Here is a 17964-nt window from a genome sequence, read left to right on the forward strand (position 1 = left end):
AACACAAAGTCTCCTCAAAGCCGCCATGCCTCCCAGCACAAGTGCCCTTTCATGTAACACTGATGGAAAGGTCGGCACGTTGCCTCACCCCTAATGTCCCAAACTTCCTTTTTTCCCTCTCTCTCCTCCATGCCTTGTTTCCTAAATACAGCCCAGTATGAATTTACTGATCACAGACACACTATGAGACGATGGGGTTATTGTGCTCCACTGTTTCTGTCTTCACGACATGCAGTGTATAACAAGCAGTGACTTATTCTGTTTGGTCCCACAGAAGGGCAACTTGTTCCCCCAAGCAGACCCTATAATTGAAGGCCATGACCTTATTAATATAAGAATTTGTATTTAACATGAAAATAGCACAAGTATTGCTCAAACGGAACAGAAACAGAGGAATTAACCATGGCAACATTGAGTCCAACACAAGGATATTTTCTTTCCCCCGGAAAATGGTGTAATCACCAGATACAGATTTGTTCCGTTTGGCTGAATGGGTTGTGAAAAGGAGTCAGCAAGTGCGAGTCATTTTCATTTGCAGTGTTTGTTGGGGAAGAGGAGTTAATAGATTGAAAATAGGTCAATAAAAAATTTGCTGTACAGTAAGTAATGTAAGAGAAAGAACTTAAAAGAAATAATGATACAGACAAGTATTAAAAAAACAAAAAACATTACATTTATTGTACAATTCTGAAATCAGCAATTATAAAACTGAAATGCTCATTGTGCAAATGATTTTGGCAATTAAGGTATGATATTACAATACACTGTGATGATTTACAAAACTCTTCAAATTGACAAATGGTGGAATTAATAGGTTTGCATAAATAACAGAAAACACAATTTCGCTGGTTAAATACAAATATGTGAACACTGTGTTAGTGCTAGTGTTACAGTTCGGTTCAATGCAGAGCGCTTTGGTTTCATAGGTGTTTCTAACAAAAAAGAAAGTTAATCACAACAATTGATATGGCAGTGCAATATCATCATGTTGACAATTTTGTTAAAATTATATATCACCAAGAGAAAACTTGACGTTATATAAATAAGGCATAATTTAATAATAAATTACTCCTTTATTCATACTGGTTTAAGTATTATATTACACCTTTAAAAATAACACACTGAGCTACCAAGGAAGTATTGAGCCTTTCACATATTGGCATTATATACCAATATATTTGTTAACATTACTGTACTTAATCTTATATTAAGTTTCTGTGAATATCAATGTGCTATGGGTTTAATATTTCTTAAAATGCTTGTGGCAGAAAGGGCTTTTTAAATATCATTTAAGAGTTATTTACATATGTTTTCTACTCACTTGTGAAGGCACATTATCCTTCCAGTTAATATAACATAAAACATGTCACCATAAAATGTAAGTTCTGTGAAGCTAAAGCACTATATCATGTAGAAATTTCAAAAAGTAGACTATATAGGTGTTTTGATTCAGTTAAGAAAAAAATTAACTACATGTACTCAGAGAAAAGAAACATGATTCCATGAGAACTTTTCTTGTTAACAACAACAAAAAATGTTTTGACTACACATGCCCATTGGATTTATATGAGCACACTGAAATGTTTGCAGGTTTAGGTTGTAAATATAATTGAAATTAAATCAAATGTGGATGGTGGTCAGGACCATATGCATGAAGCAATCTCTGTATCAAACTTTGCTTTCATGCACAAACAGATAGATCTGTTGATATCAGTATTGGTTCGGTGAAACGGTCAACTCCGTGAATCTAATGCATGCACTGCTTTCTGTCTTTTTTAAAATGGGCTTTTTCTGAAATGACATGAGGACAGTGTAGCACAGGGTCGTATAGTTTAGACCCACAGTGTAAATACAGACTGTTCCAGTCCTGATTTGTGGTGTATCACTTGGTTTTGGGTTACTGGCTTGAAGAGTCAGAGCAGCACAAAGTCTCCCGATGTTGTCCCTGCTTTGCTTGTGTCCCTGATGAAAGGCCAGTCTCGCTTTCCTACAGCAACTGAAAGTTCATAATCCTTCCTGTGTCCCTTCATAAAGGTGAATGCAGGGTACTTCTCTTTCGATGAAGGCTGCAATATCTGTCACATTTATAAACACAGTAAATCAACCATTAGATTTTTTTAATTAAAAGGTATATATGGCAGATTCTCACTTATAGTACAGGAGGACAAAACTATACAACATTTGTATACAACATTTGCTGGACACGGAGACAGTCTGACAGTTTCCAATTATGTAGTTAAATGCTGCCACCTGCTGACAGACATTTAAATAACAGCCTTTTTCCAGCTTACAATACAAATATTGTTCTGTTAGGTTTTTTTTTGGACAGTCTGTCATTTTAAAATGAAAGGTAACATGCCATTTTTTTTAAGATTTACCCACCTTTGACAGCTCGTTGCTAATTCTTTCATAGTGTTCAACATTTTTTGAGTAGAATCCAATCGTACAGCTTGGGTCCATTTTACTGAAAGCCATTTTCTTTGGTGATGGGCAATGAAAAGACTTTAAAGAAGAAAAAAAGTTACAATATTCTTTAAAATGAGTCAAAATAAGCCATTTATTTCTCTGTTTAGGAAATCACAGTGATTCAAATGCACAATATCATAATATGCATAATATCTGTCTACAATGTAACGCATGTTAAACGGTTCAGCCCAGTTCTGTTCCAAATGAGCAAAGCGTGTTCATGCGAGACAACCAGATTGCAGAAATAAAATATTTTCCTTTTTGACACATTTTTTAACAAATGTTAAATTCTACCTGAGACCTGAAAGGCTTAGACAGCTGAGCTAAAAGTATGGCCCAATATTTCTGTCTTTCGCCGGGCCACTTTCTACAGCACATAAAAAGCGTAAAAATAAGTCATGATGCTGAAATATAAAATCGTTGGAGCTATATAAAATATGTTGGAGCTGATACAAAGTACAGAACAATGTGTAAATCTCTTGTGTTCGGTAATTGAGTGTGGAGATCTACTTTCAGATTCATACCCTTAAGTACAGAAACTATTAAATTCACATCACTGTGCGGCGGTCAGCTTTTTGTAATTCCACATTACCTGCAGAGGGAAATCGCTTGTGCTGACATCCACAAAAGACTGACAGTAATGAGGATCCATGTAAATCAAGCTGTCATCTGCAAGGACAAAACAAAAGACAAGTTATTCAAAAAAAACACAGTGATTATTATAATGCATATCCTTGCCCAATTTCTATGCAGAGCAGCTGAAAGTCACCCACCTCTGCTGGGCTTCAAACATGAGAATTCTTTTGGTCTTTCCTAAACTCGGATGGATTAAATGCTGCATAATCGAATCTGGTTGTACAAGCATATTCTTTATGCCGCAAAGGGGGCTGTCACTTAATTTTGGTGTAGAGAAATTACTTTTACAAACACGCAATTATATTAGATAATTTGCATAAGATGAATGCAGACGGCAGGCTGAAGCTGGCAGGGAGAATGTATTGCTTGTCATTTAGACATCATCGCGGAATGCATTTCAAATTGCTAAAATGTAAATGGGTAAATATTGACTACCTACATGTACAACTGAAGGTTTCCACTGGCTACTGAAGGTGATGGAGAGTGGGCTACTCCGAAATCTATGCAAGCTGCTTATGTAAATGGAAAAGCCTGCTATTTCAGATACCCTTGCGTGATGAATGGTGTAGCATTTTTGATGGGTTCGGGAAAAATAAAATAAGCTTCTCTGATGGCGCTGGCCTTCTCTTTGCATGCATTCATTTACTTTGTCTCCTATGAAAGACTAACCTTGAAATCCAACAAAACAGTAGGCCTGTTTAGGCTTTCCGCCAATGATGCCGATACAGTACTCTAAGCTTAATATGCTCTAGGGAAAAGAGAAAGAGAGTCGTTAAGATCACAGTCGATAGCCACATCTTTAACAAATATTTTTCTCTTTGTCATTGTACAATCTACTTTGTAGCTGTACAAAAGGTTGGTTTCCAAAGCCTTACCTTGACAAAGCTCAAGTATTCTGGGTTGATTTTCTCTCCACCGAGTCTCACAGGAATGAGGATGATGACAGCTCTACTATCAGGGGCAGCTCCAGAATTGAGTCCCTGAGGATCGCTGTGGCTGCCTGTCGGCTCTGAATGGCTATCGATAACATCAGCACTGTACACTGAAGACAATCAATAACACAGAGGTCAAAAACGGGTCCTTTGTCTGTCCCACTCTCTGGTGAGTGGAACAAATATAGCCGTTTCTAAATCTAATTGTACTTGTGTGAATACATGATTGTATGATGTTTGCAAGTTATCTTGTATTATGTAATATTACATTTGGGTGAGTTTGTTCATATTGGGATAAAAAAAAAAAAAAGTACTGTATGTATACATTCATTCAAAAGTTTAGGGTAGGTAAGATTTTTTAAATGTTTTTTTAAGAAATATCTTACGGTTTATTTGATAAAAAATATAATAAAAATGGTAATATTGTAAAATCTTGTATTTTAATATTTTAAAACTTAATTTACTCCTGTGATGGCAAAGCTGAATTTCAGCAGCCATAAATCCACACTTCAGTGTCACATGATCCTTCTGAAATTATTCCAAAATGTTGATTTGGTGTACAAGCAACCGTTTTATTTTATATTTTACAGTTGAAAACGAGTGTGCTGCTCAATAATTCTTCTGAAAAACATGATACATTTTTTTCAGGACTCCTGAAGTTCCTGATAAATCCTGAAGTTCAAAAGAACAGCATTTATTTAAAATATAATTTTTTACTACTCTTTGCTGAATTAAAGTTTCTTTTCTTTCATTAACAAAAACCTCACTAACCCCATTTTTTTTAAATGGTAGTGTGTGTGTATATATATATATATATATATTTCCTTGACACTCCTCCATAGACATACAGTACGCTCCAAAATGAAATCTTGAAACTTATTAAATGAATATATTGGTTTCAGATTTGTGGACCAGAAAACCCCCCCAAAAAATAATCATATATAGGGTAGATTTATACTATATATAGAATCTCTACACAAGCACAAATTTGCTTTCAAATACAAATTAGTTTGAATTTTAGTAACTATTGGACGTCTTCTGTTAGTCATATTTGCTCTTCTGTTGTTGTTCTGTGAAAGAATTTAGATTTAGATTTTCCATACCGGTGCAGTCCTGCGCTACATAAACGCTTATCCCTTTCAGCATCGCATCTACTGCTTCATCAACAGCTTTTCTGAGTGAAAGAGAAGAGAGACAGAGGTATTTGACAATCATCATAATGAGGAATGGGTAACATAAAGGACTTAAAAGTAAAATAAAATAATGCACTTTTTACCGGAGTATGTGTGCCACCACTGCTGGGCCGTACCAATCTCCTGCCAGTTTTCCAGATGTCATTCCTAGCTGCACGAGTCTGTGGATGCCCAGCTGGGCTGAGGGTGCGTCCCCAAACCAGGACACAATGGTGCGGTGATATGCCTCTTGCAGGTACGAGTCAGCCTCCTCAGCCCCTCCTTGAGCAGCACAGAAAGACTGGGTGACCTGCGCTCTTTCCCCCTGAATGGAGGCCTCTAACGTGGCCACCAGTCTTCGCGCTGCACTGCTGGTCCATGTCTCTGTATCCAGGGGCTCCAAGGTCAGTGCTTCTGACCAGGTCCAGTCTGGTGATAGAGAATTTTAAAAAAGGGTATTTAAAGGATCATGTGACACTGAAGACTGGAGAAATGGCTGCTGAAAATTCAGCTCTGCCATCACATGAATACATTATATTTTAAAATTAAAAGAGTTATTTTCAATTCTAACATACTTATCTTGATCAAATAAATGGAGCCTTGGTCAGCATAAGAGACGTCTTTCAAAAACATCACCAACATAAATTATTCCAAACTTTTGACCAGAAGTGTAATTATGATCTTTATTTTGTTAATTACCTCATAAATGATATCTACTAAGAAACAATGCAGTAAGGAACAATGGAGCAGAAGTCTTTCAGAAGTCCTAAAAGTTTGTCCTAGATTTCTCTAAATGACAGACATATTTAAATTTGACTTTTAAATAGACAGTGGGGCTTGTGCTTTAAGAACAAAAGTCCAATTACGATACTAAGCTTAGTCAGTATTTCACTTTTATTACATTTTCTCCTCACAAACAGAGTGGGTGTCTGAAATGGTTTAAGTACAAGTGCTGAGGGTCATAAAGGTGCCGGACCTGGCTGTGGGGCCATAAGGCAATGACCTTGCTACTTGTCAAGGCCTGTAATTGGCTAATAAGTATATTTTATTAGCCAATAGCCTCTTTATAGACAGATATTTCTATAATGACATATTTCATTATAGACGTGGGCTCTGGATAACGCTTCAATGTTGTTTTTTGAATGAAGGTATTAAACTGGCAAATGTCGTGGCCTGTTCACCATATTACACAAAACTGCCCTCCGTAAATCATATGAGAACTCATTCATTAGAGAGTGACAACCTCTGACACTGAAAAACCCAACCTCTGAAATGAAAAATGAATGCAGAATTTCAATATGCAAATGAGGAGATGAAAACTTCGGCTACTTAGATTTAAGCAACACACACCTCAGAACTGTTTTTGCAGCTCTCACATGGACAGTTATCATATGAAAACTTATTATTATTATTTTAAATCTACCGTTTAAGAAAATTGTTCACCACCCCAAAAAAATTTAAAAATTAAGTAATGCACATGACTCTAGTCCATCCAATCCAACACCATGTTAAGCAAAAAGCTGTATGTTTGTAACAATAATAAATTCATCATTAAGACATTTTAACTAAAATTTGAGTCCTACATCCATAATATTGCTTACTCCAGTAAAAAAGTAGTTTCGTCTGAATTAGGAGAGAAGTATGCACAGATCAAGCATGGTTTACAAGCAAACAGTTCTAAACAAATATTTTGATGAGAAGAAAACATGGACTTGTTCACTGGAAGAAACATTATTAAGGACTCTAAATGTTGTAATGATGGATGTTTCTTACAAACACACAGCTTTTCACTTCACAAGATGTTAATAATGGACTGGAATCATGTTTTTATCAGTTGTTTGTACTCTTTCTGACAGCACCTATTCTCTGGTGAGCAAGACACGTAATGCTAAATTTATCCAAATCTGTTCTAATGATGAAACTAACTCATCTATGTTTTGGATAGCCTGAGGAGGAATACGTTTTCATTACAATTAAACTGTTAATGTCACATAGAAATACATACATTATACACATATGACCTGATCTCACCTCTACCCAAGATGTGAAGCAAGAGAGCCTGGGCCAATATCATCTGCCCTGCCCGGAGTGTACAACCCCACCCACAGTCTGAAGTGATGGTGGAGCCAGGAAGAGCAGGAAACTCTTCTCGATAGGTCAGCCAAACTCGTGAGGTGAAGTCCTTTCGAAATCCATCAACATTACCTGTGACAATATCTTCATCTAATGCCTCAGCAGTACAACTCTCAGTAGGGCTTTCATCATCTGAGGACAACAGTTAGCATAAACATTCAATTATATGCCTATATAAACTTAAAGGTGCCATAGAATGCATTGATACAATATTTTAAATTGTTCTCTGATATCTACATAGAACACATACGGGCTACCTTAAATACAGGGCTTCCACGCAATGTTCCCTCTAAGCTGAGCGCGCGCGCCACCGCACTCTTCTTCCACCGCGGCCGCGCAGAAGAAATAATGTGCCTCACGCACACAAAAATGAGTTGGGAAGCCATTTGATTGAATCCCGCAGTAAAAGGGAAAGAATAGCAATGCTCGGGCAAACCGCTATCGAGCTGATGTCACGACAGAGTTAGAACCGGTGAATGTGGTTTACAGGTTTCATAGAAAGAGAACGATATGCACCAAATGAGTCGCTGTAGAAACTGAATACTTCAATGGTTGTGGTGCGCTCAACACGAGAGACGACGCAAACGCAATGACATGTGAAATAAAACATCCTCATGTATTAAAGAAGAGTGGCTTGATTAAGTGCTGGAAATAGCGGAGGATGGGCAAAGAACGGTAACAAAACTCTGAAACATGTACAGTCACACACAAGAGTATTATACAAACTGTACTTCATAACGATGTTTAGACAGATATAGAAGAATTCATGTTCACATATTTTATATTTAAATTACAGATCTCAGCTTAAGTTTTGCTTCAGTTTGTATTCTATGCTATTCTATTCTATTCTATCACTTTAAATAGTTTGTTTTGATAATATATTATGTTAGGACTATATTATAAACCTGATAAATAATTGACCTTGTTTTTGAGTCTTTGACTTTGAGTCTCTTGCTCATCAAGGCTGTATTCATTTAAAAAATACAGAAAAAACAGTTATATAGTGAAATATTATTGCAATTTCTAATATTGGTTTCCTATTTTAATACCTATACTTTAAAATAGCATTTATTCCTGTGATCAAAGCTGTATTTTCAGCATCATTACTCCAGTCTTCAGTGTCCCATGATCCTTCAGAAATCATTCTAATATGCTGATTTATTATCAGCGTTGGAACTGTTCTGCTGCTTAATATTTTTTTGGAACCTGTGTTTCTTTTTTCTTTGATTAATAAAAAGTTTAAAAGAACAGCATTTATTCAAAATAGAAATATTTTCTAACAATAGGAGTCTTTACTATAAATTTGATCCATTTAACACATCCTTACTGAATAACGTTTATTTAACTTTCTTTAAACTTCAAAAAATCTTTAAAAAAAGAAAGAAAAACATTTCTGACCCCAAACTTTTGAATAGTTTATTTTGTAACAAAATCTCTATTTTGACTAAACACTGTTCTTTTTAACTTTTTATTTTTTTAAATATCACAGGTCCCAAAAAATACAGTATATAAAAGAAATTAAATAAAAAAGCAGTACAACTGTTTCCAACATGAATTAAAAATCAGCATATTAGAATGATTTCTGAAGGATCATGTGACACTGAAAATACTGCTTTGCTTCACAGGAATGAATTAAATTTTAAAGTATATTAAAATAGAAAGTTTATTTTAAATTGTAATAATATTTCACAATATTATTTTGTGAAATAATATTCAGTATTTTTTATCAAATAGATACAGCCTTGATAAGCAAAAGAAACTTCTTTAAAAAACTTTATTGATCCAAACTTTTGAACTGCAGTGTACTGTACAGTAAAAATGTTTTCTCAGGTAAACTAAAATGTACATAATTTAGTTAGATTTTTAAGAATTCTGCAAATACCTTGTAAACAGTCAAATAAAACTCTTTCCTTGATATTCGTTGATATTTGTGTATTGAAAATGTTTTTGATTGACATTTATGGTTTTATTTTATTTGGGCTAGTTAAATAAATTTTCGGGCTACCAAAATCTGAAGAGTACCTGCCTGAAGGGCTACCAGGGATTTAGAATTTTTGCGAGTCCTGGATCTGATTCGCCTATTTTTCAGTGGTCTTTTGCATTCACGAGATTTACATAAGTAGGAGGAAACAATGATGTTTGAGGCTCACAGTATGTCATTTCCATGTACAGAACTGATATTATTCAACTATGCCAAGGTAAATACAGTTCTCCATTCTATGGCACATTTAAGTATATATTATATTATAACATACATATTAAATACTAAATAAAAACAGAAAATACACAAATAAAAAATTGTTAAGTGATTTGACAGATTATCAACCCGGTTTAAATGTTCTATGTAAATCATCTTACCCACAGCCTTGAAGTGGTAGCATTTCCCCAACAAGAAAACAGGAGAATTACGGCTGAAGGCAGTTTTTGACTTAAGAGCCCAACCTTGAAGTGTTAAAAACATTTCAGGATTAGTCACGTGTACAGGTATGTCAATTTTGTGACATGTGAAAGACATTAACATGTGACATGTAAGATCTCTCGTTACATACTATATTTCACATTGTGCCATGCTGACATGAACTTGGACTTCAGTTTCTCCACCTCGTCGGTCCCTTTCGTCTCCATTTTATTAGCCACGGAGCAGAACCCATCACAGCACATACGATGGAGTTTCTGTGAAAAGTTTTCAGTACGGCCAAAACAATTTACATCGTACTTGGAAACATGTCATTGATTTGACTTTTTCTAATACTTAGATGACATTTCCACCACAAGCATAAGAATGCGATAACGTTGCATATGAAATAATCATCAAATCACTGGCCAGAATACGAATTTGTTAACATAAATGCACCTCAAGGAACCGGCTGACTAGCATGCTAATTAATCAGTAACGTTAACTTAAGCTTGTTCAGTTTACAAAACTGCCTTCAATACGCGTAAATGCAAACAAGCGGCGAATGCTTTGTAAAATAAGCAATTAAAGAGTTAAACATACACTTTAAAGCATACTTGCTCACATGTCTTGTTATACTAAATAACTCACTGTGCATCTACTCACTTCTGTTTACATTTTGAGGAAGCGGCCATCTCGTTCGGTCTCGCGATATTTCAGATGTTCTCCCGTCTGGCGAGATCAAGACAAAGATAGGACGGTTGAACTATTCTTTCCAAAGAACTATTTAATAAATAAATAAATAACTATAATGGTGCTTATTACGGTTTTACAATTTACAATAAAGGGTGGTTGTGATTTGTGATTCCTTTTAAAATCAATTACATGGTAACACTTTAGAATAATGGTCCAATTTACAATTAATAAAGAATTACTAATCACAACAGTAACGTCTTAAAAGTGAACAATTGGGTTTTTTGTGGAAAATTATCACATATGTAATAAGGAACTACCTTTCTCCTAAATTTGCTACTACTTACTGCTTAGTTAATCTTGCTTCTCTATTAGTTAATAGTAAATTAAGTGTTAATGTAGTAGGCTACTACCTATTACTTCCTGCATAGTTACTTGTTAACAACGGACCATTATTCTAAAGTGTTCCCATCGGGGGTTTTATTGTTCTTTGAACCGGTTTTGAGACATTTATCTATTGCTTAAGGTTTTCTGCACTTCATAAGCGTTGTTTTGCTTTTTAAGAAATGTCATTATTGATAATCAGAAGAGTCAAAATTAAACCACTATTACAAACCGCGATATGTTTATACACCAATAAAGCTGTCATTGTATACAGATTACACGGCTGGTGGAAGTGGTAACGGATGCATTTCACACTTTTCGCCACACAGCTAGTTTCCTGTAAAAGAGCCCTCTATTGTACGCACAGGATATGAATCACTGGGAAGACTCCAGCCCAGGATACCAATAGACTGAAAGATGGTGTGCGTTTATTTTCCCGGCTTTACGGTACGTTCTCGCCTCTCTTGTGCGTCTGGAGCGCGTTATTTTCCCCCAGCAGTATCCCGACAAGTCCCGCCCCCGACTTGCTCTCTGTTTATTATGGTTACTACGGCCTTATGAGTGACTTCTCAACTGTCCAATCACAGACTTCCTTTAGGCGTCAGAAGGCGGGGCTTGTGGAAATACGGGTACGGGTGGGGAAGGAATATCGCGGCTGGAGCGCTGGAGTTACTCGAGCACTCAGCGGCTACAGTCATGGCTGAGCGCCGCGCCTTTGCCCAGAGAATCAGCAGGTAAGTATATCTAACGCACCTCCAAGCTATTGCGTTTAAATATATTCTCCCAGCGCCCTGCGACCATTCTTTGTCTGCTGCCTGATGCAGCTGGCGAGCGTGCCAGTCTTTCCCAAATAAGGCCTAGGCGTTGAGTTAGCTGGAGCAGACTCTGAGTTTAAAGGCTGTCTCAAATCCTAGAGAGCTGCCTACCCAGACTATACGTTTGACTCTAATAGGCGCGTTTGGAATGCCGTCTAGGTAGGTACCTTACTTGGTTTTGATACACATCCATAGAGATGCCCGAATGACCCACCCTAAGCTGCAAGACAGCGGTATGATGCCTTTGTGCTTCTGTGCATTAAAATCAGTCTTTATCCACGGGGTTATAATCCATAAATGCGCCTTTTGTTAAATCCATCTAGGGATTTAACGATGCAGACTAGGGTGAATCAATGAAATACAGTCTTAGGGTTTGTGAGACGATGACTTGACATACTGACACATCGAGTTGATCATGAGATGTTATACTGTCTGTCAGTATGCAAGCATATGTTTTATGTTAGTGTAGTAGTCAATATACAGTCATATAGTATATGTTTAGTGCACCACGGCTTTGATTACAAGAAGATGATGTTAAACTCTGAAGTAAATAACGAGGCTTAAAAATAAATGCAAACAATGACTTTAAGATTGGAGATCACGAATAATAATTATGTATAGTCGTTTCTGATGTATTATGGAGAACACCATCAACTGACAAGGGTTCAGATGTTCTTGCATGATATTGATGATTTGCATTGCTGTTGTAGTCATGCAGCTATTATAAAGCCTTTAAGACCATTTCAGACTGAGATCCAGAATGACCTGAAATACAATGTATGATTAAATTTCTATCCCTGTAATGACACTATGTGAGTAATGTTTAGATCTGTTCACATTTTGGCTAGTGGCCCACAATTTGTGGAGCAGGGGCCCTAGGTTATCATAATAGACTATAATTAAGTCTCATCATTGGCTTAAAAACATCTCTTTTCAGTCAAGGTTTCCTTTGTGATGTTAAATCAGAGATTAGACCACATGTGGATTTAAAAAAGGAAGTGACCTTTTAGGCTCCCTGGTGGTTTCCACAGTCTTGGCATTTCCCAGATGCTTGAAAATGCTGTTGTCTTGTCAGTGACGTGTAATAGGATGATTAGATCAGTGCAATATAGACTTTGTGGCACCTGGGGCCTTGATTGCAATCGTTACTTGTTAATCAAATAAATCAAATCAAGTTAAAAAAAAGTATTTATTGATATGATCAAGGAAATAGCTATGTGTGTTATTTTATTCATAAGACAGACAGTATAGATATTACCCATAATATAGAATGCAAAAAGCCCCAGAAAAGCCAGTGTCTATCTAATTTTATTTTACTCAGTCAAAGCAAAAGTGAAAGCTCTAAAAATAAGAAGTTCCCCACTTCATATTGAATGACTTGCTAATTAGATATTCAGATGTAATCTGAAAGCTTCTCTGAAAAATCACAGAAGCTGTTTCTCATGTCTCTGTTTACTTAAGTGCAAGACGTTTTCAGAGATGTGTGAAATATGCACTGAAAGTCATGGTGTTAGCCGGTGCCTTGGTAAACAACACATCTGCGTGGGCTAATCATCTGTTCCCTCTTCAGGAATGTCCAGCCTAAATAAAGGTCCCTCCAGAACCAACAAGGGCACAGGGGGCGGGCTTTTGTTTCATTGTACGTCATGCTACATGTATTAGAAGAGGATTCTGTTTAGAGGACTGTGCTACAACAAAGACATACTGATAATACTGTAAATTTGGTTCTTACTGTAGACCAGACACATTGCTTTCATTATAAACTTGAAAGTGTTTGTTCTGCTTGTACTTTACAGGCCTGTAATTCAGTCAGTGGAAACGGAATAATAATAAGTTACACTCTTATGTTATTACTCTGTAGTAATGACCCTTTGTCAACATAACCTATTGGAGGGGCTTTGGTGTATTTTGGTATGAACTCGTCTAGTCTCATAACAATAATTTCTGGTGTTTTTATGTTGACTTTTCCTGATTTTTTTTAAATTTATTTTTAGTTTTGTTTACTAATCCTGCTAGATTACAAATACGATTTGTGGATCTTAACTCATATTTTAGATTCAATTAAGTTTAAGTTAGATTAAAAGTTAAAATAATATATATATATATTCAGTACCGTAAACTATATCTGCTGAATGAATGAAAAATCTAGAAAATACTGTAGTGACCACATTTTCTGTGCATTATTTTTTGTGAGCCTAGTATCCTCAATTAGTTTGATGTATCATAGATTGTTGTTATTTACAAAAGCCTGGGCCAAGAAGATCATAAGACTTTGGCTATATTTGGAATAGCATACTACTTGTACCATTTTAGCAGTAAGCGGTTTGTATACTGTGCACATTTAGATTATTCTTGGAATACCTGGATGCACTGTACTGTTCTTTATCAAGCTATTTTCAGTTGGATGAATAATCTGGAAATAACATGAACAATCAATTCTTTCTTGACTCACTTGTTGGCTCATGTTAATAGGTATTGTTACATATAAAAATGCAAAATAGCTATTTATTTCCGACATTAGTGGCACTGAATTAAACATGATGTATTATAGTGAAGTCATGTGACAACAATGTTAGCCTATATACATTCATTTTATCATTGCATACAGAATTCTGTATACCATTTAAAAGTTTGGGGCTGGTATGATTTTGTTTGTAATGTTTTTGAAAGGCAGCATATATTTGATTAAAAATACAGTAAAAAGACAAAAAAAGTCAAATATTACAGTTTACCCTAGCAAAAAAGTAATACATGTAAAAAAAAACATTTATTTCATACTAAGTATAGTTCAAATCTATTAACATTTACTGACAGATAACTTCAGACTTACTGATATAAAAATTTTCATGAAACTTTATTTGGAGTATTACTTGTGCACAATGCACATTTCTTATTAATAAGCCTCAAATGTGTTGTAATGTCACTTTTGATGAGGATTGTATGATCTTTGAATATCATTGGTCTTTAAATGCAAAATATTTAAAGTGTACCTAAAGTATACTTGCAATAGTTCCACTTTAGGACGATCAAGCATACTAAGTATGTCTTTAGTAGGACTACTTTAGTAAAAAGTGGATTAAGTACAAAATTTAGTTGTTCCAATTTGGCAAACTTGAAGTATACCAGACAGTTTAGTATACTAAATGTACAATTGCAGGGCATTTTATTAAGTACATAAATATGAAAATGTATTTGAAGTATACTTGGTATGAAATAAATGTATTTCAAATACATTTAAGTATATTTATTTTTCACTAGGGTATGTTTTCTACTGTATTTAAAAATGTAATTTAATTTGCTGAATTCGCAGCAGTTATTACTCCAATCCTCAGTGTCACATGATCCTTAATTCTAATATGCTGATATAGTGCTCAAGAAACATTTCTTCTTATTATCAATGTTGAAAAAACTTGTGCTGCTTAATGACTTTTTGTGAAAATCGTGATGCAGTTTTTTCAGGATTCTTTGACGACGAGTTTAAAAGAACAGCATTTATTTTAAATAAAAAAAATTGTAATGTGATATGTCTTTCTCTTTACTGTCACTTTTGACCAAAAGTATTCACTTATTAAAAAAAAAAAGTAGTATCTCAAACATTTGAACATTAGTGTTTCTAGTGAGTATTTCATCCATAGTGAGATGACAGTCAGGTCGTGGGATTCTTATCTGTTTTCTATTATAATGCTGTTCTACGCTGTCTTGTTCTCCAGGACTGTAGCAGCTGAGGTCAGGAAGCAGATTGCTGGTCAGTACGGAGGCTCACCTCAACTTCTCAAGAACCTCAGTGTGAGTGGGAATGCAACTAGCAATGCTGTAAGTACTACATTTCAAAGAGAATATACTTTTCTATTTTAAATCTGAGAGATCGACACTTCAAAGAGTATTTACCATTATCCCTTCATCATGATACTGTCTTTCTTAGAAGATAGTGGCAATAGTTCTCACATTCTCTTTCTGTTCCCCTTTGGATTTCTCCCTGCAGATTCCTCTGACAGAGGCTGTAGAGCCAGTGGATTTTGAAGAGTATTTGATCACACACCCTCCGCTTATAGAGTCAGGACCTCTGAGAGATCTGATCGAGTTTCCTCCAGATGACATTGAAGTGCTTTACACGCCAAGAGAGTGCCGAACTCTTGGCCAGGCTGTGCCTGAGGAGGGGTGAGTGTGTTCAGGATGAATTGTTTCGAAGAACTGAGGCATACATTAGCATGTCTCTGCAAACCAGCATGCATATAGTTTAAGGGGTATTACTGAACAAAAGGAAATCAGATTTTAAAAATCAGTTTTAAAATCTCAATAGTCATATATATGCCTAAAAGGCTTTTTTAACTTATAAATGAATTTGTATATATTGTTTGCACATAAATAGTAGTATCACAGCTGTCATTTTTATTATTCTTATGGTGCATAGACATACTGCTTTAACATATTTTACTTATGTTCCTCCTCTTAAATAATTTTCCAGTGAGAATGATTCACACGTTAGAGACTGCATCCGGTCTTACACTGAGGACTGGGCCATTGTTAACCGCAAGTATGATGCTTCACTACATCTGTTCTCTCTTTAGAATTCATACAGCCTTTTTTCCTGTAATATGGGTTTCTGATACATGGTTTTAAATATGGAAAATGTGTTAAGTGAAGCTGAAAGTGTTATGTTCTTAGTGCCTCTTTGTGATTAACGGATGTTCCCATCCTTTGGAAGTATCTGCAACACTATGTGGATTTCTGCAGGCACAAATTTTGTGTGGGCCTGCTCATAAATGACAAAGAGGAATTCAAGTGCATTTTGCCTTTTTCCAACATGCTGCTTTTATGATACTTTTCACTGGGTCTTTTAACTCTGCTCAGGAGACAAACTCAGGCAGCTTCCTAGATATTTATAAGGCCTTCATAAGTTACTGTGAATAAGTTACCTTGGTGATTATTAATTGATAATCCCAAACTCTTATCTTGACTGAAATCATATAATGGTTGTCACCGTAACCATGGATAGTAATCCAAACATATACTGATTATTTTTAGTAAATGGAAATGAAATAATTGCTGTCATTAATGAACCACCACTGAACTAAATTGTAACATTACTATGTAAAATACTCATTACATAAAATTATGCTTAAAGCTTTAATGATAAATGATTTTTTTTTTAAAAATTAGTACTAGTGATTCATTTTAATTAGCTATTACTTAACATATGTATTCACGTTTTTTTATAGTCTCTCAATAAAAAAAAAAAAAAGGTTTAGGCATACATTTATTTTTGAAATGTCTGATTATGTCATAAAAATGCTTTCCATGTCAATTTTTATTTATTTATTTTAAAAAGTATTGAAACAAATGACGTTTACATTTTATGAACACATGCATTCACTTTTTTTTTTTTTTTTTGCTATGGTTAAACGGATAAGTTTCTTAATTTAAAAAAAAGAAAATAAATTTATTTAGGCTTACATTTTTATTTTTTGAATGCCTAATTATGTCATAGAAATGCTTTCCATGTCAATTATTATTATTGTTTTTTTAATAATACAAAAAAGTCTTAAATTACATTAAAATTTTATCGTTGCATGTACATGAGGGGAAATTTGGATGAAATATTTAATCAGTTCATTTTATTAGGTTTCTTTTTGTATACTGAGTAGCATACAGGTAATGAAGTATTTTGGATGCACAGGTACCACAAGTTGGGCACCGCATTTAATCCCAACACTTTGGATAAGCAGAAGGACAGGCAGAGAGGTTTACCCAAGCAGGTTTTTGAGTCTGACGAGTTGCCAGATCACAGCAGCTATCAAGATGATCAGGTAAACCTGTCTTTGCTACTGTTGCGTGTTATATAAAATTTTTTTTTGCACAATATCCCTGTGAGTTTCTTGTTGAATTCACTGAATATAACTGACACTGACTTTTGCATGTCACAGGATGATCTGAAGCGAAGGTCCATGTCAATTGATGACACTCCACGTGGCAGCTGGGCTTGCAGTATATTTGACCTGAAGAACTCTCAGCCTGATGCTTTGCTGCCTCACCTTCTGGATCGAGTACCCAATGAGGAAATCGACCACCACAATGAGGACCAGCGCAAGTCAAACCGCCATCGAGAGCTCTTCGCACTGCATCCTGCTTTGGATGAGGTAGAGTATAACATTTTGTTTCAATATTTCAAATATTGTGTCTAAAAGTATGGATTACCAAAACACTTCTTGCATTAATCTTTTTTTTTCTCATGTAGGATGAACCCATTGAGCGCCACTGTGTGCCTGATGTTCCAAAAGAACATTTTGGTCAAAGGCTTCTTGTCAAGTGCTTGTCCTTGAAGTAAGTGGGGAACAGCT

At 35.4% G+C, this 17964-nt stretch overlaps 2 protein-coding genes across 7 annotated transcripts in view; one reads left to right on the top strand and one right to left on the bottom strand.

Moving 5' to 3' along the window:
- Positions 1–651: 651 nt before the first annotated feature.
- LOC306845050 (cysteine protease ATG4C-like) lies at positions 652–10436 on the bottom strand. 3 transcript variants are annotated; one of them, XM_079377577.1, is made up of 11 exons: positions 10401–10436; positions 9889–10012; positions 9698–9781; positions 7238–7471; positions 5311–5635; positions 5138–5208; positions 3978–4144; positions 3772–3850; positions 3059–3135; positions 2383–2502; positions 652–2075 (listed from the first exon to the last, which is right to left on the bottom strand). In XM_079377577.1, exons 2-11 carry the CDS (start codon positions 9998–10000, stop codon positions 1914–1916), a joined length of 1431 nt encoding a protein of 476 aa, XP_079233703.1. In that variant the 5' UTR covers positions 10001–10012; positions 10401–10436; the 3' UTR covers positions 652–1913. The 3 variants fall into 3 exon arrangements, with proteins under 3 accessions (XP_079233703.1, XP_079233704.1, XP_079233705.1); XM_079377578.1 differs by having other exon boundaries at positions 10386–10434; XM_079377579.1 differs by having other exon boundaries at positions 10338–10420.
- A 977-nt stretch (positions 10437–11413) lies between these two features.
- Positions 11414–17964, top strand: part of LOC306845349 (dedicator of cytokinesis protein 7) — a 48270-nt gene continuing 41719 nt past the window's right edge. For all 4 annotated transcript variants that reach the window (XM_079378094.1, XM_079378093.1, XM_079378095.1 and 1 more), the window contains exons 1-7: positions 11414–11545; positions 15337–15439; positions 15609–15784; positions 16092–16160; positions 17304–17433; positions 17551–17763; positions 17862–17947. In XM_079378094.1, coding sequence (XP_079234220.1) covers positions 11508–11545; positions 15337–15439; positions 15609–15784; positions 16092–16160; positions 17304–17433; positions 17551–17763; positions 17862–17947 — 815 coding nt within the window. In that variant the 5' untranslated portion in view covers positions 11414–11507. The remainder of the gene's footprint in view (positions 11546–15336; positions 15440–15608; positions 15785–16091; positions 16161–17303; positions 17434–17550; positions 17764–17861; positions 17948–17964) is intronic.

This window comes from Barbus barbus (assembly GCF_936440315.1).
Source record: "Barbus barbus genome assembly, chromosome: 25".
NCBI classification, from domain to species: domain Eukaryota; kingdom Metazoa; phylum Chordata; class Actinopteri; order Cypriniformes; family Cyprinidae; genus Barbus; species Barbus barbus.

What these genes read in the sequence shown, in the direction of transcription:
- LOC306845050 (XM_079377577.1), bottom strand. Translation starts at nt 10,000, where the DNA reads ATGTGCTGTGATGGGTTCTGCTCCGTGGCTAATAAAATGGAGACGAAA. An exon ending in GCTTCACATCTTGGGTAGAG is followed by an intron (nt 5,636 to 7,237) that starts GTGAGATCAGGT and finishes CTCTATCACCAG; the next exon opens with ACTGGACCTGGTCAGAAGCA. An exon ending in TTAGCAACGAGCTGTCAAAG is followed by an intron (nt 2,076 to 2,382) that starts GTGGGTAAATCT and finishes TAAATGTGACAG; the next exon opens with ATATTGCAGCCTTCATCGAA.